This window comes from Ambystoma mexicanum, chromosome 6q, assembly GCF_040938575.1.
Source record: "Ambystoma mexicanum isolate Mex_15411 chromosome 6q, UKY_AmexF1_1, whole genome shotgun sequence".
Taxonomy (NCBI): Eukaryota; Metazoa; Chordata; class Amphibia; order Caudata; family Ambystomatidae; genus Ambystoma; species Ambystoma mexicanum.
The window spans coordinates 201,857,414-201,883,536 of NC_090937.1; the positions used below are offsets into that span (position 1 = coordinate 201,857,414).

General features: G+C 46.9%; 1 protein-coding gene across 1 annotated transcript in view; it reads right to left on the reverse strand.

Moving 5' to 3' along the window:
• SLC46A2 (solute carrier family 46 member 2) overlaps positions 1-25,663 on the reverse strand; it is a 264,391-nt gene extending 238,728 nt beyond the window's left edge. Inside the window, exon 1 of the mRNA XM_069630642.1 lies at positions 23,943-25,663. Coding sequence (XP_069486743.1) covers positions 23,943-25,050 — 1,108 coding nt within the window. The 5' untranslated portion in view covers positions 25,051-25,663. The remainder of the gene's footprint in view (positions 1-23,942) is intronic.
• Between the last annotated feature and the right edge of the window lie 460 nt (positions 25,664-26,123).

Sequence of the window (26,123 nt, forward strand, 5' to 3'; positions counted from 1 at the left end):
TCCTCGAGTTGAGCCCTGAGTATACCCATGGACAGTGTATACACTGGCAGATCCTAGCAGGTGTCCAATGTCCCAACTGGTCGCAGCATTCACTTGCGTGCTTGGCCAGAGCTGTAACTCATTGACTCTTCGCTCTCTAGGTTGACTTTTCATAGCTGCAGACTGCCACAGCACAGCACTAAAAATAAAATGTGTGCGCACAGTTTAAGTTTGCTGGCTTCCTTTAGCCATGGGAAGCTGTCAACTGGGAAGCTCAGCGCTGTGGGTCCATGGCAGGGGTTCCATGGCATGGCAGGGGTTCCCGCACATTGCCCATCGAGCGCAGGTGCCTGTGGCAGAGTGAGAAGCGGAGAATCTGCTGCTCCTGGCGACCTTCACTCCTCAGCCCAGAGCACGTGATTCGGGAATCGAGTGTGAGGCGGCGTCCGGCGAGGGGAAGGAGGAGGTGACTTCAGACGTGCTCATGGTTGCCTCGCAACCATGAGCTCGAGTCCACTCAAGGCCTACTGGCGACGCATCCACAACCCCAGGCAGGCATCATGGAGCTTGCTGAGCACGCTTTTTAAAAAGCTTGCTTCAACAAATATTTCCCAAAAAGTCAGGGGTCGCAAAATTATGCCTGGGGTTGCGGGGGAACCGCCAGGGGTCACTGTTGCAACCCCCAAATGACATCCCTGTTTTCTGTTACAAATGATGTTTCCAATGTTACGTTCTATACAGTTGATGAAGGAGAGCAATGAAACTTTGTAATCCCTCCGTTTTTGGGGCTTTCTACCTAGCTCCCCTCTCCTAGGTAGCTGGAGACACTGGGCCTCATTACGACTGAGGCAGAATGGGTTAACGGGCTCTGCTAAAGGAGGCGGACCCGTTAAACCCATTCCGCCTCATTACAAGCTCCCCTCGCGGGACCCTGTAAGTAACGCCTGGTCAAACCAGGTGTCCTTACCGGGACCCATGAGGGAAAGAGGGAGCAAACAACGGGCCGCTCGTAATCGGCCCGTTGTTAGCTCCCTCTCCCATTCCCATTGAGCCCTATAGGGGCTCAAATGGGAATGGGGACGGTCCGGCCCCGGGTCCCTGGAGGGAAGAATTACCGTGCCCTGTGAACTCGGAATGGCCCAGTAATTCCCCATTCAGAGAACCCGGACCCGATTATGGCGGCAGCCATGCCGCCAATAGCACCATGGCTACCGCCAAAGTCGTAATGAGGCCCAGTGTCTAAATACAGCAGGCAGGTCGTGTTGCAGGCATGGGGCGTAATCGTAGAATCTTCAGTGGCTTATGTCATGCCCCACTCCTGTATTGATAACCAATAGCACTGCACTCTCTCTGAATGATGCTAGAACTGAAATGGCGGTAACGCAAAAGGTGTTACTCTTATGCTGTGGGTATTTGAGACGCTTAGTGTCGTCTTGGTGCAGGGTGATCTGAGCAAGGGGGGGGATCTGAGCCAGTGGGGTTATTTTCTGAGGAAATTCAACACGCTGTGTCTTCCCAAGCAGCCGGTTCAGAGGAATGGTGAGGTATTTTTTGAAGTATGTGGGTAAGCGTGGTGGGATTCAAGCTTCGGGCTCTTCAGTAAAGAAAAGGTGATGCTTGAGAATGCTTCAAGGCTTAGGTAGAAAGGGACTACGGCATGGCATCCTTGAATGTCTTCCAATCACTGAAGTCATATGCCGGGGTGGACTGGGATCCAGAAGATGCCCTGGAAATAATGTCCAAAGTGGCCCCATATTACACATTTTCAGCAACCCCAACCGTTTTTCTATGAGAACATGTGGAAATGAAATAAGTCACCACGCAAAAGAGGCGCAGGGTGCAGAGGCCTAGCATGAGTTCTCCATAGGCCAGTCCACCCAGGATCGTGTGGCTGCCTGGAGCATAGAGTCGTGTGGTCCAGTGGCACCCAGGGCAGCGGTTTCAATAGGGAACAGGTAGATACCAAAGGGGATGTGGGCAGCCCGACTACCCACATCCCCTTTGGCATCTGTCTGTTCCCTACTGAAACCTCTGCCCCGGGTGTAAATCACAAGGAGGTTGTATTTAAGGCCAGACAGATTGTGGGATTGGGCAGAACATTGCAGATGTGTTTATTTGTACAGAGTGGTCAAGGCCCCCTGGAGTGCTCTGTGGGTACTGTGGATGGCAGAGGTGTGCTTTACATGTGGCTGTGCTGTTACTGTGCAAATCCCACGTGCCATAACATGAGAGCAGAGCAGCCGAAGCAGGAAGCAAGAACGCCATCTTTACAGGGTCCCTGCTGGCTCTCGGACCTCGACTAAGTGGAGGCTTTTCAAATGGGAAAGATTGGCTAATGTGTTAAGAATGCTGGGGTAGGCGAGGAGGCAGGTGTTTCGAGACCCCCTGGTCCGATGCCACGCAGGATGCCGTAGGACATGGGGGAACTGGCGGGCACAACAACCTAAAAGAGGTGTTTGGGGGAGAGGGGCCTCCTAGGGCGACGGGGGGAGTTGTTTATGGGTGGGGGTTGGAATGAGGGACATTTTGTGTAAGTCCATTGTTAAATATGGCGCCTAGAAATCCCTGTGTAGAGGCGCCTTATACATGCCATATCATATGCTATGTGTATTCTTCTGTTGGGTTATACAAGGGCTGACTTACTAAGCACTTTATTTACCCGATCATGAATGAGCAGGACTCATTTCCCCACTGGTCCAATGCCTGAGAGTTATGCAGACTCATTAACTGCACCTCCCCATAGCAGTTAACCATACATTAAAAAAAGGACTCCTGGGATAGCTCAGGGGGTTAAAGCTCACTCGCCTCTTGTAGAAATATGTGTGTAACCTCCAGACTAAAGATTTGAATTGTCCCAGCCCAGGTTTAAATCTGTGCTTTGTAAGCAACACAGATCTCAACAGCAGGCACTTTAACACAGTGAGCTAAATTATCCCCCTATGATTGTAAAGCACTCATAGCATTTGGTGCTCATTTAGAGACCTCATAAAGTTGAATGGCTGAGCCAGCCTTGCAGGGATTCGGACCTGCGACCTGAAGGTCACACACAGATTGCAGCAGCGAGCGCTCGACCCGCTGAGCTACCTTATCGCCTAATACAATAATAACGGGCACGCCACAAGCTGAATTTTATCGTGGCCATTATTGTTTTACCAACTCAATGATACTCGACGTATCCGCTTCAAAAGGATGGTGTTCTTGACCAAATTCAAAGCTGTGTCCGAGAGCAAGCGCATTAATCCAACAATGTGTGTGAGCAGTTTGTGAAAGCTACTTAACACCACTCCTTCCAATTTTAGCTAAAATCCGCATTCTAACTTGTCACTTAGCCTCCTGCGCCAGCCTCCTTGGCCTCTACTCATCTGTGCACCCGTATCGTCTGCAATCTTCCCGTAACCCCACCCCCCCCAACTTTCTCCCCCCCTCACACTCACCCCATGATGGGCTCGCAATGAGAAACCAGTCTCTCCTTAACATCTACCGCGTGTCTTTAAATTAAATCCTTACATGGACTTGCCCCCTTACCCAGCAGAGGTAACTTACGTCTCTCTCTAACCTCCCCCGCCTACCCTCCGTTCTTGCGGACTCACTAATCTCTCGGCCCCCACCCTCATCCGACACTTCCCTGCCAGACACACGTATAACCATGCAGACTGGAAGCACACTCGCTCTTCCCCTTCGGCCAGCAGGTCATGTGAAGTGCTGCGGTTGCGCCATTAAATGAATAGTACGTATTCCAGGAAGTGCTGGACCTGTCCCAATAATATTGCAGCAGGACTTCTAAAAAAATGCTACTACTGTGCCATTCCACTTTGACTGGCCCTGCTGGGAAGGGGCTGTTGTTCCCAGGCGTGTTGTTAGCAGGCAGCTCTGCAGAGGGGTGCTGGTACTGGAAAACCAACCTCACTACAGCTACATCAGCACCGACGAGAAGAGACCACACTTCCCCACTCAAGCTATGGCTGAGAATTGCAAGTAGTGCTCCATTAAACGCGCGCCCGTCTCCAGAGTAGTGTTGAAAGTGTCTGGTTATGTAGTACACGAGCAGCCTTGTGAGAAGTGTGGGTAATGCCCCAGCCGGCCCACTCCTTTCACATCTGTGCAGAGCCTACGGACGCAGGTTCGAATCCCGGCAGGGTCAAACTCTGCCGTTCATCCTTCCGAGGTCGATAAATGAGCACCCCGCACTGTGGGTAATAATAAGCAGTGCTCAGACGCCAGAGGGTTCGTAGCGCTATATAAACGCTAAATTATTATTATTATTATTTCATCACAAGCGTACCGGTTCGCCTGAGAAGTGCTTGTACTGTCCCATCAAAAGCATAGCAGATATTCAAAGAAGTGCTGGTGTTGCCGCATTTAAAGTGTAGCTGTCCTCTTAGGAAGGGCATTGCGTTGTTTCATCGACGCGTGTTTTTTCGAAGTAATTTTCTATAACAAAATTACTTCGAAAAAACTAATTGAAATATATAGGAGGTGAGTGGTTCATAGGGGCGGGGAGGGTGTTGGGGTCGAGGTTACAGTATAGGGAAGGAGGCTGCCCCCCCACATTTATAAAAAAGAAAATGTTGATTCATTTTTTAAAAATAATTTTTTGTAGAAAATTACTTCGAAAAAACGTGTTGGCAAAGGGACATGGAAGTGCTTGACGACCCTCGTGAAGTGTAGCAGCCCTGCTGAGAAGTGCTAGTGCAGCCCCTTCAAAAGCATAGTAGTCCCATTTGGAAGTGTTGGTGCTGGTCTAGGGCTCACCTGAGAAGTGCTTGTACTGCCCCAGCAGTCGCATAGCAGCTCTTCACAGAAGTGCTGGTGTAGTCTCATTTAAAGTGTAGCTGTCCTCTTAGGACGTGCTTGTCAAGCCTCATTAAGCGTTGCAACTCTGCTGTGAAGTGCTGTTACCATACCTTTTAGAGTATACTGGTCCCACTGAGAAGTCTTGATAGTGGTGTAACAACCCTGCAGAGAAGTGTTGAGAAGTGCTGGCACTGACCTATTCAACTACCATAGTCCTGCTGAGAGGTGCTGTGCTGTGCCACGGAGATGTGCCACCCCGTTGGTCTCAGGGTGCGTTAAAGTTGTGCTGGAATCATGGTTGGCCTGGCCTATAGGGCAATAGGGCAAGGCCTGAACTAAAAACACAAAATGCTAGTGTGGACCCGTTTTTTGGGTCAAAGTGGGCCACTTTTTTGGCCAGTGTGGGCCAGTTTGATGAGTTACTTCACTATGCAGCTAATAGTTTTGACCAGTGTTGCTGAATGAATATTCTTTAAATTTCACAATTTGCATCACATTTTATCCAAGAACGCCCCCTTGGGTACTATTCAAACCGTCTGTCACAAAAGGAATTAATAGCCATTTGCAACTGTGGGCCACATTTTCATTGGTGCCCGAGACCATTTTATGTCCCAGTCCGACCCTGGCTGGGTTTCAACTGAAGTCAGTGGGTTACTAGAGTAACAGTCCTATACTGAGGGAGGCTTCCTGAATTGAAGGCTACACTCAACCCTGATACTGGGGGTGGCTGGAATGAGAGGCTGCGAGCACGACAGAGACTACAGCTGTTGTTTTACGCCCTGTTGCATACTAAAGACACCGCCAAACGGATCTTTTTCATGTCTCGAAACCCATTGGACAGGAATGACTAAAGGACTTCCGGGATCACAGACTCCGGAAATGTTCAGTGTCTGGGAGAGGATTGCTCATCGAAACACCCCTGCTTTAGATCCCGCTGAATAACCTTGAAAGCATGTGCTTGAAATAGTGCCCCTTTAAAAATCTTGTAAAATGAACCCCCAAATCACGCACACTAGAGCTCTAGAACTCCTGCAGCCTTTGCAGACATTTCAAGATGGAAGGCACTTGGCTTCTCATGGATAGACCTAAAATGAACCCCCAAATCACGCACACTAGAGCTCTAGAACTCCTGCAGCCTTTGCAGCCATTTCAAGATGGAAGGCACTTGGCTTCTCATGGATAGACCTTTGCAGGAGGGTCGGGAGGCCAGAATAGACCCCATACGTTCGCATTTCCCAATGCCTGTTTGGGTTCTTCACTAGGAATCCCTGCAACACATTTGGCAAGAGATAAAATGGCCGTTTGCGTGACTGCCCCCCAGTTTTCCCAACATCTAGAGATTTGAATGAAATTAATGTTTGCAGCCCATACACGTGATGTTTTAATCGCGTTGAAAGCAGGCACATATTGTGTAGGTCATCAGTCATGTCATGTGTGCTAGGGGGCTCAGTCTGAAATGTCCCTTTACAGTTCACATTAACGGAGGTTACTGGTAGTTTCTGTTTAACACCAGGCCCACACTTTAGAGGGAAGCATTCATCATATAATGCATGAATGCTTTCAAGAAGTCGGGTCTTGGTTGAGCAGTCAGAACGTCAGCACTTGTGTGGCAGGAGGGAGACAAGGCAGAGTTCAGCGGCCACAGCCAGAACATGTTGCTGCTTGGGCAGAAGGGAATCGGGAGCCTGCGAGGAGCCAGGAGGCAGCTCATCTTCGCAGCAGAAGAGCAGCTTTTACCTCGAGAGTCTCACTGGAATGTGTACGAAGAAGTCAGATGCCCTAACACCACACTGGATACAGCAAACAAGTGGCTTACAAATTAAACTACGTTTCAAAGATTAGTTTATGTCATTGATATCTACTATTTTCGCATGAGGAAGAAAGGGTTTAGCATTCCGGGACTTGTAGTATCCCATTTAGTATGAGGGAAATAAAGTTAGCATTATGTTCTTTTGGCTTAACATGTTTGACATAAGTATGTATATATTTTTTTTTCTCTTCACTTCTATGTACTTTAGTTTCAGTTTCAGTGTAGACGTTTTATGTCGTTTTTGTGCATTCATCCAGTGCAGCTTTTAAAATTTTTGTCGTTGCTATGGACCACGAAGTTCTTGAACCACTCATTAAGCGGGCCCACCACACTTCTTCGTCGTATTGGGAGAAAGGTTCAAGTAGGGGGCCAAGAAAAGCTTTTTTCCATTTGGTGGTCTTTGGGCATTTTAAGAGAAGATGTTTCACTGACTCCTTTTCAGATTCGCTTTTGCACAAGCGACATTGATTTGTAGCAGAAAGGCCCCTTATCGCCCAGATTTCGTTGGTTGGGAGTAAGTTCAACCTTGCCCTAAGTAGGGTTGAACGTAGAGCTTTGTCCGGAAATCTTTTGAATATTTCGAGCGTAGCATCCAGTTTTTTAGGTTGAGGAGAGAGGTGGTTTAGAAGTTTGTTTTTTTCAGCCGCAGTGTGGGTTTCAATCCAGTCTTCTTGGTCCATTTTCTTTTTCACTTTGGTAGGGTTGCCGATCAGTGTCTCTTCTGAGCAGGCGATGTTGTCCAGGGTGGCTCTTTGTTTGAATGCCCATGTGGTCAGCATCTTGCACGTACCGTTGAGCATTTCAGTATTTATCAAGTTGTAAAGTGGGAGGGATTCCTGCATGAGTATTTTCCTGAAGAGTGACATTTCTCCTGCCTCTTTTGCTGCTTTCAAAGATCGGAGGCCTAGTTCGCGTCTAATGCCTGCGATTGGTGTTGAATCCGGTAATTGGAGGACCCTCCACCAGAAGTATCCCTCCAGTTTGGCCCATATCGCAGTGGGGAGAGTGGGTTGTGCTTCTCCTCCGTAGACCAGGCAGGGGACCACCTTTCCTTTGTAAAATTTCAGGACCGGTAACAGAGAAAACCGTCCATACTTTCTGTCGATGATCCGTGCCTGAGTTGTCAGTTTACGAGTTTTTTCCTACAGATGTTTTTGCGCTGCGACTTCTGATTTGGAGCTATCCATCATCACACCAAGATATTTAAAGTGTTTTACGACCTCTAATGCGGCTTTTTCAATGTGCCAGATCGGCTTCTTTTTTTGCCTCTTCCCGGATGGTTTTTATGTATATATTGTGCATTTGACTTACTAGATGATGTGTGTGCTTTGCAAGTAAACTCTATGACTATATATTATTTATGTTAATATTTTTACTGGAGCTCAGAAGTTATGTGGCCAAGTGGACACATTTCAGAGTGGGTTATAATCCTAGTTCACTGCTTAATCAATATGTGTGATGCTGGGCACATAATTTAATCTCACTCCGCCTTACCTGCAAAATTGGAGTCCTTAGAAAAAAGTAAGTTCATACTATTCAAAAAGCCTCAGTTATAATGGAGTAGACATAAGGATTTCAGAGACAAATGATTGCCCCCTCACGCTCCTCTGTTGGAGGCACCCGTGGCAGTCGTCTATAATTGAGCTAGTGTACCACTGGCCTTCCCTCAGCCCCATATCACTTGATTTGACAGAGGGATATATACTTTCACCAACCAGTGCTGCAGAGAGTCCAGTGTAGTGGACTGTGTCGTAGTGTCCTTCGGGTCATGTGGTCACGTATGACTGAACGCCAGGCAAGTAGGATCTAGTGCTAGTCTATTGCCTCAGGTCCTCCAAGCACATGGGATAGATACCACACCAACCAAATGGTAAGTACAGCAAGAAACATTGGCTCCCCCACACCACAGCACAGAACCAAGTCACTACATCCCTCGCCCCATTAATGCAACCTAAAACATGAGAACGGCACGCCAAACATGACCAGCACCTTAAAATACCTCTGCCCCACGAACACCACACACCCCAATCACTGCCCTACAAAGTGGCCACCAATACAAGAAGATGCCCAGGAAGCCCACAGCCAAGGAGAAACCACAAAACCAGAACAGGACTGCAACAAAGTAACACACGCCAAAAAGAACAATAGCCACCGAAATAATGTGGGAGATGATGAAACTCGAACTTCTTGTCATGACCAGACAGAAGGTGAGATGATAAAACTAGGAGTAAACAACCCCTCAAACGAGCATCTAAACCGCAATGCTCAAATGCAAGAATATACGATTCACCGGCGCAAACCTACAATCCTCACAACCCAAACATGCGAAATGAGCTGCCCCAAACCAATTCACACATACCAACAGCAAACAAGCTCCACTCCCGCCTAAACCTTTCCAAAACAACAGCAAATAGCAACGATGTCCACCGAAATAAAAAAAGGACACAGACAGACACGGACAACTGATACCCACAGCATAAACACCAACATGAAAAACGGACATCCTTCCGCCCTGCTCTGCCCCACAGGGCCTCAGACCTGCCACGCCCGAGCACAAAGCTTTGCTCTCCCCCCAGTAAAATAAACAACCAGACAATCTTATACCCCCAGAAAAACTAAAATATCCTTATGCCTGGGCCTGCCACCCCAAAGGCCATGAGGATCTGCCACATCCGAGCACAAACCAAAATGCTCTTCTTTAAGCCAAACAGATTCACCAAAACACCAAACCTATGAGTACCACCAATATACCAAACAAAATGAAAGACCAGTTGCACCTGGCAAAAGACACATGGTACTAATGCCATAACACACACACAAAAGCCAAAACCTAACACCAAAAGGTGAAAAACCACTCATGGTACCCATCAAACCAAAATCCACCATGAAAAACTACTCACGCTACCCCTCAAACCGAAATCTGCCAATACCATCCAAATGAACAACTGGCAAACACATCCATGCGCTGAAACACATCCATGCGCTGAACCCAAACGAGCAAATAAGCTGAACCAAAATCTCCAACATGGACCTCCACCCAAAAGAGAATAACCTGATCACCAGCAAAATACGCCACACCGACCCTGCTGGAACAATTGGTATGGAACACGAAACTTGTGCAACCACCAACAACCAGCGAACCCTGGAACCACCTGGCAAAAACACAAATGCATGCTAAAAGCCATGAGGAAAAAAACCTGGAAACACACCCGGATTTTTCCCTAAACCCCCAACACAGATGGCACGGTGACGTGACAACAGGATGACAAAATGTCAAACACCCGAAGTCATGACCACTCCCACCATACCCACAAACCCAACCGCTGATAGCGGGCACAATTACCCAAAACAACCAAGTCCCAAAAACACCTGCAAAGGAAAAGCAAAATGTTAACTCCCCATGACCAGAGTACAGTTTAAAGCAAAGTCGACAGTGCAAACCCTTTGCTGTCCCAAAGTTCATCTCGAAAGGAAAACAAGCGTAACATCTTCACACAAACATATGCAAACCCCTTCATATTCCACAGTATACCTGGAAAGCAACCACATATAAAATGTTTACACACAGCGTGCCAACCCCAACCCACTTGTCCAAGAAACATCTCCCCCCTTTTTTGTTTTTACAAAAAAAAAGGTTGATTGCATGCATAATGACACCTACAATGTGACACACGATGACCATGGAATATATACCAAAAGTAGAAGACGCCCAACCTAAACAAAGAAGGCCACAAAATAGACACAAAGCACATCATACGTCACCTGCCTTGAACCTAACATAAAACCTCCTGACGACTCACAGGGAAATACCTAAACACCCTCTAGGAAGGGTCACCACACAAAATAGACAACATAATAAAACATTGGCCCAGACAAACACTGCTATCACAAGTGAACAACGCCCTAAACACAGCCAGACATGGCGTCATCCAAGAACCACCTCCGTAGGTCGAAATCAAACTGTTTCGAAATGCTCCGACAGTTGTTACGCACTTCTGGGGCACACCTGTCCCCATTTAGGCATACCCACAGGTCGGGAAATTGTCAAGAGAAAAGAAACGCCTAGAATGAGGTGGTCTTTCAGGCATACGTGGAACAGTGGGAAATTGCCAGGGTGACACCACCAATCAACGGTGGTTGGGCATTATGGTCAGTGGTTGGGCATTATGGTCAGGAAAGAACTTGCCAAGGAGAGCACCACAGGGATGTTTTTCCCGAGGCTCCACCCATAATTGCAGAGAATAGAAGCTCCAGCTGTCACTCTAGTGAGGGAGAAGAAGAAGCAAAAGATGAGTCATGGGCACCACCTCCCAGGTCACACACAAGTGGTCAGTGCGCATGACAGAGCACCCAATGGTGCGTGCACACGTCTTCTGGTGTTGCAGAAGGCAGGGTAGGGTGGAGCTGTTGGGGGGTGTTCAGTGAATGGACGGTATGAGCACGTCAGGATAACAAGTTTGTGTAACTCTGGTTGTTTAATGGAAGGTTGGTATTCCCCGCTTTGATGTAAGGGAGTCAGGTTAGCCAAGCTGCCTTCTGCTTTCCCACCTGGTTCAGGGTTCTGTTTGCATTAATAAGGGTCCTGGTGAGCAAATGGTTAACTGTGTCCACGCAGGTACTGCCACAGATCATGCACCCAGCAGCAGCCTGGTCTCTTTGAGAAGCTTGGTGGAGGGGCCGAGCCCAATGGAGTGCCCTGGTCGGGACCTGAGCCCAGAGAGTGGAGGGGGCTTTTTGCCTTTGTGTCCTTTGAGGGAGAAAGGGTGAGTTATGAGGAACTAACACTGGACTCATGATGCTGTGATGAAATAAAGTGAACGTCTTTTTTTTCTCCAGTCCAGTCCACTCTCTCCCCCCCTCAGGGAGCGAATGCAGCTGTGCCTAAATATCCAATATCCTTATTAGAAGGCCAGTACACTGTTCTTCCTCCACTGGAGAGCAGAGGTGTTGCTAGGAATGGACAAGACTCAGGGCTAGCTAGCCTTTTGGTTGTAGCCCCTGAGCTTCTATCCGGGGCTACAGGCTATAGCCCCCCCCCCCCCAGCAACCCTCTAGCGACGCCTCTGATGGGGGGGGGGGCGAATGCTGCAGGGCCTGTCTGTTTAGATGCCTCCTAGCTCCGCAGTTGTTTGTCCCTGCCCTTTGAGGACTAGAAGGATAAGGCATGTCTCACGAAGAGACAGGGAGCACCTGCACCGTGGAGCAATGTCCCTGTGTGTTGGCACTGTAATATATGAACAGATTGTCTGTCTCCAGTTTCATGAAAGAACTGCTGCGCAGCAGGAGTATTAGTACGAGTGGTGACTAAAGCACGTACTCATCCTCACACTACCAGTGACCCAGCAGTGATCATAATCATAAAGGTAAACACATTTAGGTTGGGTTGGGTGAATTATATTACTTGGTGCGGCTACCCCTTTCCTTGTTCTTATTGATGTTTATGGTTTCTGACTGTTCCAAATGGTGTGGACGCCAGTGGCTGCATGGCAACATAGGGACCGGTCTAGGAGTCAGGAAGTAGAAAGTTTGGGTTCTATCTAAGCCTGTGCGCTTTCTTAGACACAGTTTTCACGAGTTTGTTTCTCCAATAATTTCAATTTACACTTATTAGTAAATATTCCTTTTGTGTTTTATTCAGTTGCTTGGGTGTATTGGGTTACAGGTTTTCTCGTTTGTTGTAAAACCTGTAACCGAATACACCCGAGCAACTGGACACCGCCCTATGACTTAGGCACAAAACTGAAAGGTATACAGAAATTTCATACAGAAAAGTTTTTGGGAAAACCTGTAACCTAATAGACCAAAGCAACGGAATAAAACACAACAGTAATATTCACTAATAAGTGTATATTGAAATTATTGGAGAAACAAACTTGCGAAAACTGTATTTAAGAAAGCGCACAGGCTTAGATAGAACCCAAACTTTCTACATAAAGGTAAACAAGACCCAACCCAACACAATAATATAGCTGCTTCGCCGCTTTGAGCAGCGCAGGCCTAGGCCAGGTTAGACTCTCATAGGTGGCTGTGAGCCGCTAACAGTAGCAACCCAACACAGCAGTGTGCAATAAGTCCATGATAAAATCATATTTTCTTAATGCATTTTTCATTTGTGTTTTGATCGGAACCTGTTTGTATAGATTTGTTTTTATGGGAAAATAATTTTTTACGAAATATGTTGATTGTGTGAATAAAATAATATCAGATGAAAGTGCTATGAAAACAGGACCCTTCAATAAACTGAAAATGCACGCAACTAATTAAAACACTAACACCACACCCCTGTCGGAGAAAGCACGGGTTATGCAGACATTTCTAGTGAAAGAGCACTTTGAAGACTTGGGGTAAACAGGCAAACAGTTCAGCAGCAAGGGCTGAATGAAGAATGTCTTTAAAAGAAGGTACGAGCGGGATCTTAGAAGTTACTAGGGATCTCGAAGGCAGGCCCAAGGGAGAGGGGGACTGCAAATACCCTTTAGTCTTTGTTCTTGCTGCTCAATAGTATAAAGCCAACTGCGTCAGTGGTCGTGTGAAGTCGAGCATGCGCTTTAGTCCCTACTCGTCCTTCCACTCCTGCTCCGCATTTGGTATCACGCTGGTGAGCTGTGCGACTGGGCCTAAAACACCGTGCGGTTCACATGCAGCAATGGCACATAGCATGAAGAAGCTTGGGAGAGACGCGTGATGTCCGGGTCAGGGCTGAGAACTGTTCCTTGACTTCTGGTTTACTGCGAGGCCCTGTCCAGGGTCTCCAGGGTCTCCAGGGGCAAGACCAGTGCTCGTTCTGCACTTACACACCCGGAAGGTACCACAGAGCACCTGCAGGAGTTGCCACTTCCAATAAGCAGGATCCTAGTTCCAGTGTTCAGGCAGCAGGCAAGGCCTTGCTCCACACAGCAGCTTCTTCCCAAATATGCCCCTGTGAGGGTTGGAGAAGAGCTTGCCTCTTGTTTGGAATTCTCAGGGCTTTGGAGCAGACTGTACTCTCAACCAGTTTCCAGGTGACTCTTTTTACAGCAGTCCGAAGATAAGTCCTATAAGGGGAGGGTATCCCCCTCTTTATACAGGTCAAATGTCACATTTGATTGAACGGATTGATATAAAGGTAATCCACACATCTGCCTGGAACTACGGGCTCCAGCAGGCTGTACTCAGGAATGCTCATGTGACCTTTGATCCTGCTCTGCTGCCACTGCAAAGCAGTTGCAGGAGGTGTCAGAAGACAGCCTCAGCAAACTCACAGGGGTGGACTATGCTTTTACTGCCATGGAGCGCTAAGGGGGTGATGTCTGATTTTTATGCCTCACCTCCACAAGCAGAACTACCCGCATCATTTTGTGAACTAGGAAAGGAAACAAGCTCAGGCTATCCCGCCCTCACAGATGGCCATTCTGCCACGGGGGACTTTCTCTATCCCTTGCTGGGAGGATGACTATGGGGCAACGCGGTTGTCTTGGAAGCATGGCAACACCAAGCAGCACAGGTTTGAAACCCAGTCCTGCGCTTAGAGGATGGATAATAACCCAATTTATTTATTTTTTAAAGTACATCTATTTTAAAGTGCGACTGGAAGAGAGCGTGATGGAGCGGGCAGCATCTTTTGGATCACAGACCTTGGTCTACCAACGTGGGGCGCAGACATGTTAGGCCTATTTTGCCTAATGCTGTTAATGGAAGCCCTATACTTGTCTTGCCGACTCTGCAAATAGAAGAAAGACGAGAGTGTTGTTGCCTCAGTATTTTAAAGCAGTTAAAATGATCAGCAGTTGTTTTAAATTGTTTACCTCAATATGTGTTGCAAAATACCATGTGGCAAAACGTATTGTCATTTGTTAGGAAATTGCACTCTCGTATGAACTCTTAACCTGCTGCTGCTATAATGTGGCTATACTGTGGCATTAAACACTTGTTGCAAGAGCTGGAACGAGTGGTAACAGCGAGGTGTCCAGTTCATGGAATCAAAAGACTGTTCAAACTTGGCCGTACAGAGCCCCTCCTCCCTTTTCATGGTGTCTGTCGGAAGCAGAGAGGAAGGAGCAGCTGCTGCCGCCGAAATGAGGTAAGTGGGGGAGTGGGAATGTAAAAAAAGGAGGGTGGAGGGTGGGAGGAAGATGATGGCTGGGGGAACCTGCCATCAGGCGGCTTGGAACATGGCCTGAGATCACTGGTTTCAGCCCACTTTCATAGCCACATGATTGGCTGGTTCCCCACATCAGAGTGCTAAATATAGAAGATGACATGTAAGCTGTAATGAGCCATGAGATGCACTTTCTGGATCACAGAACAGCTGATTGACAACAGGGAATCTAGTTTGCCATTCTCAATTAGGTTGTTCAAGAGGTACTGGGAGCTCGCAGGCTGCCAGTCTGTTGCTCTCGGGTTGCCTTAATCACTGCCAACCTTGCCACCGGACAGACAGAGCCAGGGCAGTTTAAAAGGTAAAAAGTCCAAAACAGAATAAAGCCTCAAGAGAAACCTCTGGTAAACTCTTTATCTACTACTAATAATGCAATGCTTCGAATACGCTCAAGCACAACAATCCTATTTCTATGTTCACTGTTGGACAGATTTGGCTAGGAGGGACAAAGGAGTGGAAAGGCAGAGTAGCAGGCCTGATGATAAGTTGTGGGGTACATTTAAATGCCCCAAACAGAAGTCCCTTTCACCTGAACAGCAGCATTTAAACACTGTAACCAAAAACGGCCCTGCTTTGCTTCCCCTGTCACATGAATGGCAAGAAGTTAAACACTGCAACCAAAAACGGCCTGGCTTTTGCTTTTATTTCACATGAGTGGCAAAAATGTAAACACTGCAACACAAATTGCATGGCCTTTTCTTTTTGTTCATGTAAAATTAAAGAAGCATGGGGAAAGCGGCCTACCTGTCATTATCAATGGACCCGCAGCAATGTAATTCACCCAAGAAGGAGGAATCAAAGAATCCTTTGACATGGAAAACAGGATTTTTGAACATTAAAAGCCAAAAACGGCCTGTACAGGTGTTTGCAAATAAAAACAGCTTTAAAAAGCCACAATGGACAAAGATATCGCTGCTCACAGGAAAATGTCAGGAAAGCAAAACCTGATGTCAGAGGTGCGGGGGTGTACCAAAACCAACGTATAGTATGTTTCACCAACAAAACGCCTGTAAACATGTGAAGAGATACTTACTTCAGGAACAACCTATTCTGGCTGAGTTCTAAACTTCACAATGAAATGCCCCACATCCAGCTGGATGTCGCACCTCCCAGCTAACAATTTTGCAATAAAATGTGATGCTGGTGAAGGCGTCAAACTTCCCTTTTCTGCAGACTGGCTGGCAGGAGAGCAGAGATTTCAAAAGAAGGCAATCCTTGGCTAAGGCATGACAAAAAGGTGTGAGCCCGTGTTGCACCCACTTCAAAAGAGCCCACACCACTTCAAAGAGACTTACAAAAAACTCTGGTCACAGGCTGAGCCCAGGGAGACAGATGGCGGTGGGGGATGAAGCGGCCCTCCCTCATTTTGAACAGACACTCCCAATTGATATTAAAATCTGTGTTCGTTTCAGGCATTTTGCTCAGCCATCAGACTGAAGATTGATCTCAATTTTATGCCACTGTTAATGTAATTTCCAGGCGGTTTTGGGGATATAAATTACATTTATCTGGGACTCTGGTTTCTGGATGATCTGGACATGTGACAAATGTAAAAGTGGGTGAAAAGATGGAAAATGAAATTGGGAATATGATTGATGACTTACATATTCATAACTGTTGTACATTTTATGAAAATGACAAAAAGGTGACACATGGCCATACTACATTGCATGGATTTGGTGGTCAGCTCATCTAATTCCCCATGGTCAGCTAAAACCAAATATATGTTTCATATGGCAGTGGCTAGTACAATTATGAAGTTATGATACATAACTAGCTTTTGCCAAAAAGTAAAAATGAGAACAAAGGGTGGTAAAAGGGGAAAAGATAGATGGTACTCCAAAATCCCCAAACCAATCCTGACTGGGGGTGGAGAGAAAGAGAGATGCTGTCCAATACTGGTGGCAGGTATTATTGTAGGGTACTTCCCCTAAATTGTAAAAGTAGTGATGTCATTTCTGCTATATAAGGGGCCCTGTACTAGGACTCAGCACACACACACAACAACCGGGGAAGACAGAAAAAAAGAGGACAGAGAGAAGGCTGCTGAACCTTACCATCTTTGAGAGTGCAGTGACCAGAACCCTGCCCTTTCTTTCCAGAGTGTCCTGAGATGCAGCTGGCTTTCCTGAAACTTAAACAAAGGCTTGCTATGTAAGTAGCAATAACCCCAGCCCAAAATTGCATAAGCTGTTCATTTTTGTAGCAGGGCATCCAATATTTCCCTTTGAAATCCCCAATTGCCCGTGATCTTCAGTCATCTCTCGTAGAAGAATCTCTTGTTAGCCTGTGCATGTTAGCATATCTCCTTTGAAAAACCCCTCAGTTGACTGTGTAAATAGTATTTTTGTAATAAATCAATTAATTCCCCCATTGAATTTCACGAATCGGGATTGTTGAAATTCGAAACCAACCATCCTTGTCTGGTGGTGTTTTTATTTAATTGGTATAGTCATTCAAGTGTTGCATCAAAAGAATTATTCCCATTGTGAGCTGAAAACCAAATTGGTCCCTGTGTCTAAATTAGGCCCTGCTAAGCGAATTTTCATTTGTCCGTGTCATTCATTCCTGTTTGCATCTGTCAGTTTAAACTCCAACTGGTTTCATTATTGTGAGCAATCCCTTTGCCTAGAAGTCTACCTGTTATGTGCCTTTGTCATTGTCACTGAAAACCGATTTTCCTATTGTAAGCTAAAACCCTTCCCTGTGCTGCCTGTCACTGGAAGCCTCAGTGTAAACACATTTCCATTTGCCACTGTATTTTCCCTTTGCATTTGCTTTCTCCCAAAACCGATTTTCCTACTTCATTTGTATTTTGCTCTGGTGTATTGATTAGTATTCTTTAACTAACTTTGCATATCTTCTAAGTGTAAGCAAGACAAATGGTCTTCTATTCTGTTCCCTAGCAGTTGTGAGAAATAATCAAAACCACATTTTTCCCTTTTGCTCCAAAAATGGGTTTTCCCTTTCTTTGCTCGCTTCCCATCTTGTGGTAGTGGGATTCACCACAAATCCGATTTTTTCCCCTATATTCCTATTCCTTGCCACTGTCTTCCATTCAAAGGAATCCAGTTTAATTGAGGTTTGGGGGTGAGTGTTGCTGGGCGGAGTGCTTAACTGTTGGTGCTATCACGCGTTGTGGTAAATTGTTCTTTTTCTGTTCTGCCAAAAATAGGAAGTAATTGTGATAGTATATCTTAACATGGTTGTCTTGTAGAGATTATTGCATTTTGAGTTGCCACAACATTGGTGGCTGTGAACTTGATTGATTTTCCTTTTTCATTAAATAATAAATTAATAAATATATCTTATTGATGCACTCCGGCCTGGTTCCTAGTCCATTGTGACACGGGATGTTTGTGGAGGTAGGGTGCGAGACGGGTTGGAGGCCTACTCAAAAAGAATCCGTAGCGTTTTTATTGTGCGCCACATTCATTGTAGGGAAGGAGTTCCCTAGCTGGCGTGTGCCATGCAATAAACTGTGACAAAGTGCAATGAAAAACATTTACGTTTAGGGGACAAAGACGGAGAGAACAAGGGAAGAACGCAAGGGGTGTGTGATCAGCAGTGACATACTGACTCCAGGCCAGTGTCGAGGTGCATGTGCAATGATATTTTAAAAAACACCAACTTTAAGACATCTGAGGAAAGCGTTTTACCTGCATTGATTGAAATTAAAAGGGTAGGAAATCAAGCTCTTTATAAAAGCAATGCATTAATATAAACCACGTTTTTATATACATCCATCGGTAGGTAAAGATTTTGCCAGCGATCAAAGATTATTTTTAAATTTAAGGGTCAGATATTGATGAATTATAAGCTTCCTTATTTGTTTTGATTAGATTACAGTGGCGCAACCAACCTTTTTTAGTTGTTCATAAATTGCATGCAAAAAAATGTATTGCAATGTCTGCGTTTCCTGTTTTTCCATTCGCTCTTTGCAATAAGTTGCGTTCATTGTTTGAGTCAAATGCGAACTAAAGGCGATCCAAGTGGTCGAAGTGGGCAGGGTCGGACTGGGACAAGAAATAGGCCCGATCACACAAAAAAAGGTGGGCCACCCCTCGCCTCAAAAGGGGCCCACCCCTCGCCTCACGAGCCTTGACCTCTGACATCACCGGAAGTGATGTCATTTGACCCCACCCCAAAGTGACATCCTGGGAAGCAATGAAAAACGACCTTTCACCCCTTGACAAAACAGCAAGTGGCATCAAATAGCATTGTCCCTCTGTGAATCCAAGTAGACGTCCAATTCCAAATGATAATATGTTATTGTATAGCACTTACACTTAAGCTCTTTTTTATAGAACAAACATGCATACAATATCACCCAACCTGTGTTGGTGACTCATTTATGTACCTAAGAAGGATGAAAGGCTTTTTGAAAAAGAAAAAAAAACCATTCCATTTTTTTTCTTCCAAACCGGCCCAGACATGGCCAGAAATCGGCCCCAACTCCCCAGGGACGATTTCGGCCCGGCCACGGGCTGAGAGGCCGAGGGGCCAATCCGACCCTGGAAGTGAGTGGAAACGGTTGGGAGCAGTGCTCCTCTACTTTTTTTTATTAAGTTTTACTGGGCTTATACTTTTATTTTAAAAAGAAACTGTTCTGGAATGGTTTAGTTGTAAAATAAAAGTGTAGGAAGAAGTTGAAACGTGTACTTTCAGTGCACTGCGCTGGGCGTGCTCTTAAACAGCAGGTGGGTGTGTTTGGGGGTTGTATTATGCGTGGGTGGGGGCGTGGCGCTGGGGTTTGTGGGGAGCAGGGGCAGGCCAGCAGAGAACATAGTTCCACTACTTCTTTTCGTACACTAGGACCACTGGGCGATCCTACAGGAAAATATATAGCATTGTTCCACCTGTAGACTAAAATTTCCGAACTTATTCAAATGTAACATTTCAGAATTTTTGTTATGAGAAAGCAGTGATGCCAGCAGAATAAAAAAGCCACCCAGTGTTGCATGGCACCCCTGCAAGGGGCCATGGTATCGTCCAGTGTGCTGTGGTATGGTCACATGGTTATCCATGTGACCAACGTAATAAAAGGTCCGAGCCGCTTCCGGCTCGGCAGTCCTACCAACGAAACTCCGTGGTGTGTGTGGGTTTGTGTTCGCACCATGCGGGTGCCTCACCACGTGGGCTGGGCCCAAGGATGAGGCCCAGCTCCAGGACGGTGCCCCTGCCGGGCAACGCCGTCCGGACGGTGCTCCTGCCGGGCAACACCGTCCCTGTGTGTTGCCCTGGCCCTGTGAGGCGGGCCATGATGGCGACCCCGGCCTGGGTGCCCCCAGAGCCGGGGCCGCGGTAAACCGGTTGCCAACCGGCCCCTGTGTGGAGCTCCGGTGTCCCCGGAGCCGGTGGGATGAACCCCCACCCTTCATCCAGCGGCGTGATCGCCGCACCTCTGTGTGTGCCGTTGGGTGCTACCGGACACAAGTATGGGGCTGCCCGGTGGACCGGAGCAGCCCCCAACACCCACGACCACGAAATGACATCATCGATGGCATTGTTGTTTCACTTAATAACTCTGGATGATTTTTATGGATCCGAAGTAGCTCTCGTTACAGAAAACGTTCGGCAACCCCTACTCACATAGTTATGTGCATGAACTCTGGCAGAGAGCTAAGGTTTTCTGTAGCCGGACCAAAAAGTACCGGCACTGTGAACGCAGCAAGACTGTTGGGGGTTGGGAGGGCTGAGCTTCCGGGTGCATGAGCCAATCCGTGTATTGCGTGGATGGAGGAAGGGGTGCGCAAGTGGCTTAGTGGGACGAAACGGGTCGTCCTGGTTGTTTTTCATTCCGTTCTCTTCACTGTGCCTGCTTCACAGAAGCGTTGTATAACGTCACAGTCTCAGTGGAAAACGCTCGGATAATTTAGCCCTTTGTGGTGTCTGACTGTGGGGTTTTACTCTTGCACATTTCAGAAGGGAGAGGGTGGTCGTTTACGTTTCCCTTTCGTTGTTAACCCTGACGACAGGAAGAATCGTTGTGCAAAAGTAACACACGTGCGTTTAATGTATAATAGAGGTGCTGAGAGGATAACTCGTGGCAAGTCGATTGTCTTGGAAGCAAGAGGGCAGTGCAACCCAGGTTCGAATCCTGGTCCCTGGCTTAGAGGCGGCTCTCCAGTATTAGGCGCGCTATAACAGATTCACGGATTAACGCTGGGGCCTTAATGGTTTTCAAAAGCTAAATTCCAATCTCGAGGGGCAACGCCTGGCTCTTTAATATCAAAGCTGCCCCTCTTCGTCTGGGCAGGCTCCCGGAGACGCTGATAATGACTCAGACCAGTCTACGAGCAGCTGAGTTAGTGCGTAGAATACGTGTACACATCTCTAGCAAGTAAACAATGGACACACGTTAATACCGAAAGCCTGGGAAATAAGCTATTTGTTTTGGCCCTGTCATCGCTTTAAGGTGGGCAGAACGGGTGCATAATATGAACATAGGCTTTTTCGTTTGTATGGCACAGTTTCCAGAGAGGGCCCCTCTAGACACAGCATGGCCCAGTCCCGTCTGCACCCACTCGTAAGCTCGAAAGCAGCCCCAAGCAAGGTCGTACGCGTTGTTTTATTGCCCCCTCGCATATCAGAAGCTTATACACAAAAGACACAAATAGCAATCTGGGAAACAGGGGGGACACATCAACAATTGATGGAAAGCGGTGGATGAAATTTAGGTCATGATGAAAAAGCTCAACAGGATCCCAAATGAAGGGATTGGCTCCAACGAGCCCGTCAAGTTAACTGAGGAGGTGTCATCAACTGCAAAATGAACGATTGCAGAACTGGGCCATGGGTTGTAAAAAGTAGTGGAACTATTAACAGTAAAAAATAAAAGTTGAAGAACTCAGTCCCCACGAGTTCCCGCTCACTTCAACCTTTGGCAAGGGGTTATTTTCCACCATGGCGTTCCGAGGTACACGACAAACATGTTGAGATAGGAAAATACCTGCTACTTGAATCCTGCACAGCTACAATTCTGTATGTTGTCAGCACCACAAAGGGCAAAAGAGTTGCACTGAGAAATGATTATTTTCCATTGCTTGCGCATCCAAAGAACATAAGCACTTTCCTCAAACAAATGGTGCTAGATTACTTCAATACATATGCGATATAGCGGGGCTATTTTGCCATTCACTTCTTAGATGGGATTGTCACCTGCTTACGATCCTAGATTCGTGGCCGGGCCTCTGGGTAATTAACAATCACTACCGGTAGACGCGTAGCTCTGTAGTTGGCGTTGATAAATGAAATACAGGCAGAGACCCCATGCCCCCAACAGAGAATTTCTCAAGCATTGAACACAGCTCGAGTCGTTTTAGCAATCAATGCACTCATTGCAGCTGGGGTGGAATCCCATTGGTGGTAATGGTAATGGTAATCGGGCTGTTTGTGCGCTTTATACATTTAAAAAATAAATAAAAAATAAAATGACCATCAGTGCTAATGCTGAAAATTCACTCAATTTCCGAAATACCATCATTACCATGGTAACAGATGTCGATTCACTGAAATACCGCTGATGGTATTTCAGTGACTCCATGCGCGTTTTTAAAATGATGGTTTGGCTTTCATTTTCATCCTCAACTTAATGATGGAAACTGTTTGTGTGCAGTGTCTGATCCTACTGCTACTGTGCCGCTTTTTGATGCGTTTGCTGGTCCTATCTGAGCATTTTATGCATTGCAGGGTCATGGTGGTGAGAAAGTGGGCAACATTAAACGTTTTCCCCTGCATTGAAGCCCTCGCGCCTCTCTTCTGCAGGCAAAAAGGTGTTTTTTAAAGTTCTGGGGACTTTTAACAATTTTTAGCACCAATTCTGGGGTAGAGGAAAACATTGGCAGATTTTCAAGGTGAATTTTGCGCTTTGTAATAGAGCAATATTTATCAATACTCCCCTGGAATATTGCCGGCGGCGGCAATATGGTGGGATCTAAAACAGGTGCCCTTTTCATCATTACCATCATACTTTTAATGAGGCCTGAAGTAGCTTATTAAGATGGCTTGGCGGGTAATTTATGTATGCATGCTGACATCCAATCACTCGCAGCTAAGGCTCTCAGAACCCAAGCACCCCGTTATTTTTTCCTGCAGCCTATACTATGTTACAAAGATTAAAAAGAGAGCGTCCCATCAGGCGTTCTTCCAACAGCACTGATAAAACCCGAACAACCCGACACGTTTAACATGTCTAACCAGGGCGATAAAACGTTTCTTTAATCAGTTGGATCAATGAAATTCATGAATTCAATGGTACCAGATGTGATCCAGTGAGAAAGTCTGCAATTCATGAATTCACTGGTACCAGATGTGATCCAGTGAGAAAGTCTCAATTCATGAATTCACTGGTCCCAGATGTGATCCAGTGAGAAAGTCTGCAATTCATGAATTCACTGGTACCAGATGTGATCCAGCAAGAAAGTCTCAATTCATGAATGCACTGGTCACAGATGTGATCCAGTGAGAAAGTCTGCAATTCATGAATTCACTGGTACCAGATGTCATCCAGCGAGAAAGTCTGCAATTCATGAATTCACTGGTACCAGATGTGATCCAGCGAGAAAGTCTGCAATTCATGAATTCACTGGTACCAGATGTGATCCAGCAAGAAAGTCTCAATTCATGAATTCACTGGTCCCAGATGTGATCCAGCGAGAAATCTGCAATTCATGAAGTCACTGGTCCCAGATGTGATTCAGTGAGAGAGTCTGCAAATCATGAATTCACTGGTTCCAGATGTGATCCAGTGAGAAAGTCTGCAATTCATGAATTCACTGGTACCAGATGTGATCCAGTGAGAAAGTCCCAATTCAGTCTGCAATTCATGAATTCATTGGTACCAGATGTGATCCAGCGATAAAGTGTGCAATTCATGAATTCACTCGTACCAGATGTGATCCAGTGAGAAAGTCTGCAATTCATGAAGTCACTGGTCCCAAATGTGATCCAGTGAGAGAGTCTGCAAATCATGAATTTACTGGTACCAGATGTGATCCAGTGAGAATGTCTGCCCTAGCACAAATGATTGCTATGCAACGCCTTTGACAAGTGAGATAAAGAAGAGTTGAAAGTAGGAACTATTGACCAAAAATGACCTATAAACAACCCTCAAACGCCAAGCCTTTGAGTTACCTCAAGCAGACTCCAACACCATTGCAAAGTCTTAGGACACAATAAACTATTTTTCACTGTTTTTTTTTTAGAAAAAATGTAACTCACCAATATAAAAGATGAAGGTCCAGCGTGCAAAGGCCATGATGAGAATCCCGGCGCTGAAGGACACCACCCCGATCATGATTAGTGTGGTGTCTCTTAGATACTTGGAGAAGAAAAACACTCCAAGGAAGCTGGTGACGAAAATCACGTAACCTGCAGCGTTTCCGTATCCAATATACACAGGACCCCAGTTCAGAGGATCTTTAATTAAGAAAAAGGGCAGCACGTCCACGGAACCAAGAACGGCGAGGTTGTAGAGGATGGCGCTGATGAAAAACAAGGCAATGATGACCTTCGATGGGGTCACCATGCTGGGTCTCTCTGTCTGGGATGAAGAGGAAGTTCTTTCGGGGCATCCTTCCAACAGCCTGGTCCTTTCAGTCTTCTCATGCTGCGGTCCGCGTATGCCGTTTCTGGAAGCTTCACCATCTGCCTGGTTGGATGATTTGCTCCCATAGCCTCCATCCCCTGCCCCAGGAACCTTCAGAACAAAAATGCTGTACATGAGGCAGAATAGGTAGCAAGCGAGGCTGCAGGATACCAACACCGTACCTTGGTGGTAGTTTGCACTGAAATTTATGAAGAGGTGCCCAGAGGCCATGCTCCCAACAAAACCTGCCACCCCATAGGTCAGCTCGATAACGATGAGCCGGAGCGACCTGCCCCTTTCCGTAGAGCCCAGGGAGCCCAGCGCCATGATGCCCGCCCAATAAGTAGTGAAGGCCCCAGTCAGGCCGTTGAGTGCAGCCGAGCCATACATCACCTCAATTGGCCATTCCAGTAGTATGACAAGAAGCAGAAACAACCGAGACACAAGGTAGCCAAGCAGGGGTACACAAATGGTGATCTTCCGGTGCCTTCTGTCCCCCAGCCAACCCAAGGCATAGGCGGACAACAACGGGCACAAGCCAAAGAGGAGGTTGTAAATGATGTAGAAATTGGAGATGGCCTTCTGCTGGGCATCCTTGGCCGACTCGGCCGCCGAGGAGTTGGAGGTGTTGTAGTAGTTCTTCACCACCATCAGCAGCCCAGTGTCGTAAAAAGAACTGGCCAACTGGGCCCCGGCCACAACCGGTTCAACCCACGACCTCCACGCCAGCACACAAGCCATGGCCACTGCGGCGCCTGCTCTGTCTCAAACCAATGTGCTCGCAGGTCAGGCTGGTGCAGCTCACATTCCCCAAAATGTAAAAGTGCCTCTCGATGTTGAGGTGGACAAACACTTGCCGGCGGTTATGTCTTATCATTAACCCAGTGTCTGGAAGAGTAACAGACAGTTTTATAGAAGCTGAACGTTCTCAGACTCCAACTTCCTTGTATTTTAGCCACCAGTCACGTGCCGCTGTTGTGAGGCATAGCTGACAGGTGCTGCCAACACACAGGGGCACCGAAACCTCCAGCAGCCGGCCCGTGGTGTGTGTCTATTCTGTCCCAGGTTTGGGCAGCCACGCCCTCCCACGCCTTGCGAGCAGCTTAGCCCCCGTTTAGAGTTTGCAATGAGAGCCTCCAGTCCTGGCCGGGGAATCCACCGTGTTTCACAGCGGCACTTCCTGCTCAAGTGCGTAGTTCATTCGCGCCCAGGGAGAGAGGGCGGGAGGGAGTGGGGAGTTCGGTTCTGCTGAAAGAATTGCCTCACCTGCTGGCTCGTGACTCCGAGGCATGGACGGTAAAACACAGCAGGCTCTGAGCCCTACAAAAGAGCAAGAGAAGGGCAAAGACCCTGCAATCCAGTGCCTGCGTGTTTCCCTGAATGCGTGTGTGTAGTTTCACATGTCAATGGGCGAGGTCGTGCACGAGCAACCTGTTTATAGATGAGCTGGGAGGATGTGAAAGAGCTCGGGGTCGCTCACTGGGCACTTCCCCTTTTAATTGTTTTCATTTGAGCTCCCTGGATTTTATGCACAAAAAGATAAATTGCACCTGGTGCTGCCACTGGCAGCTGCTGTGCCACGCAGTGCCGAAATGGACAACGTGTAAAGGGGGGTCCCAGGTGGGCTGTGGTGGGGGCGGAGTTTGGAGGAAGGGCGGAGCTTAAAGGAGGCGAAGCTGGCAAGCGAACTCCCTCAGAGAAATGTTCAAAATAATAGTGTAAAAATGGGTGCCATTTCTTCCATGATGCTTCTTTCCAATAACTATGCTGGTAACGTATAAAAGGTTGTCACCTTTTAAACCCAGCAATCTATA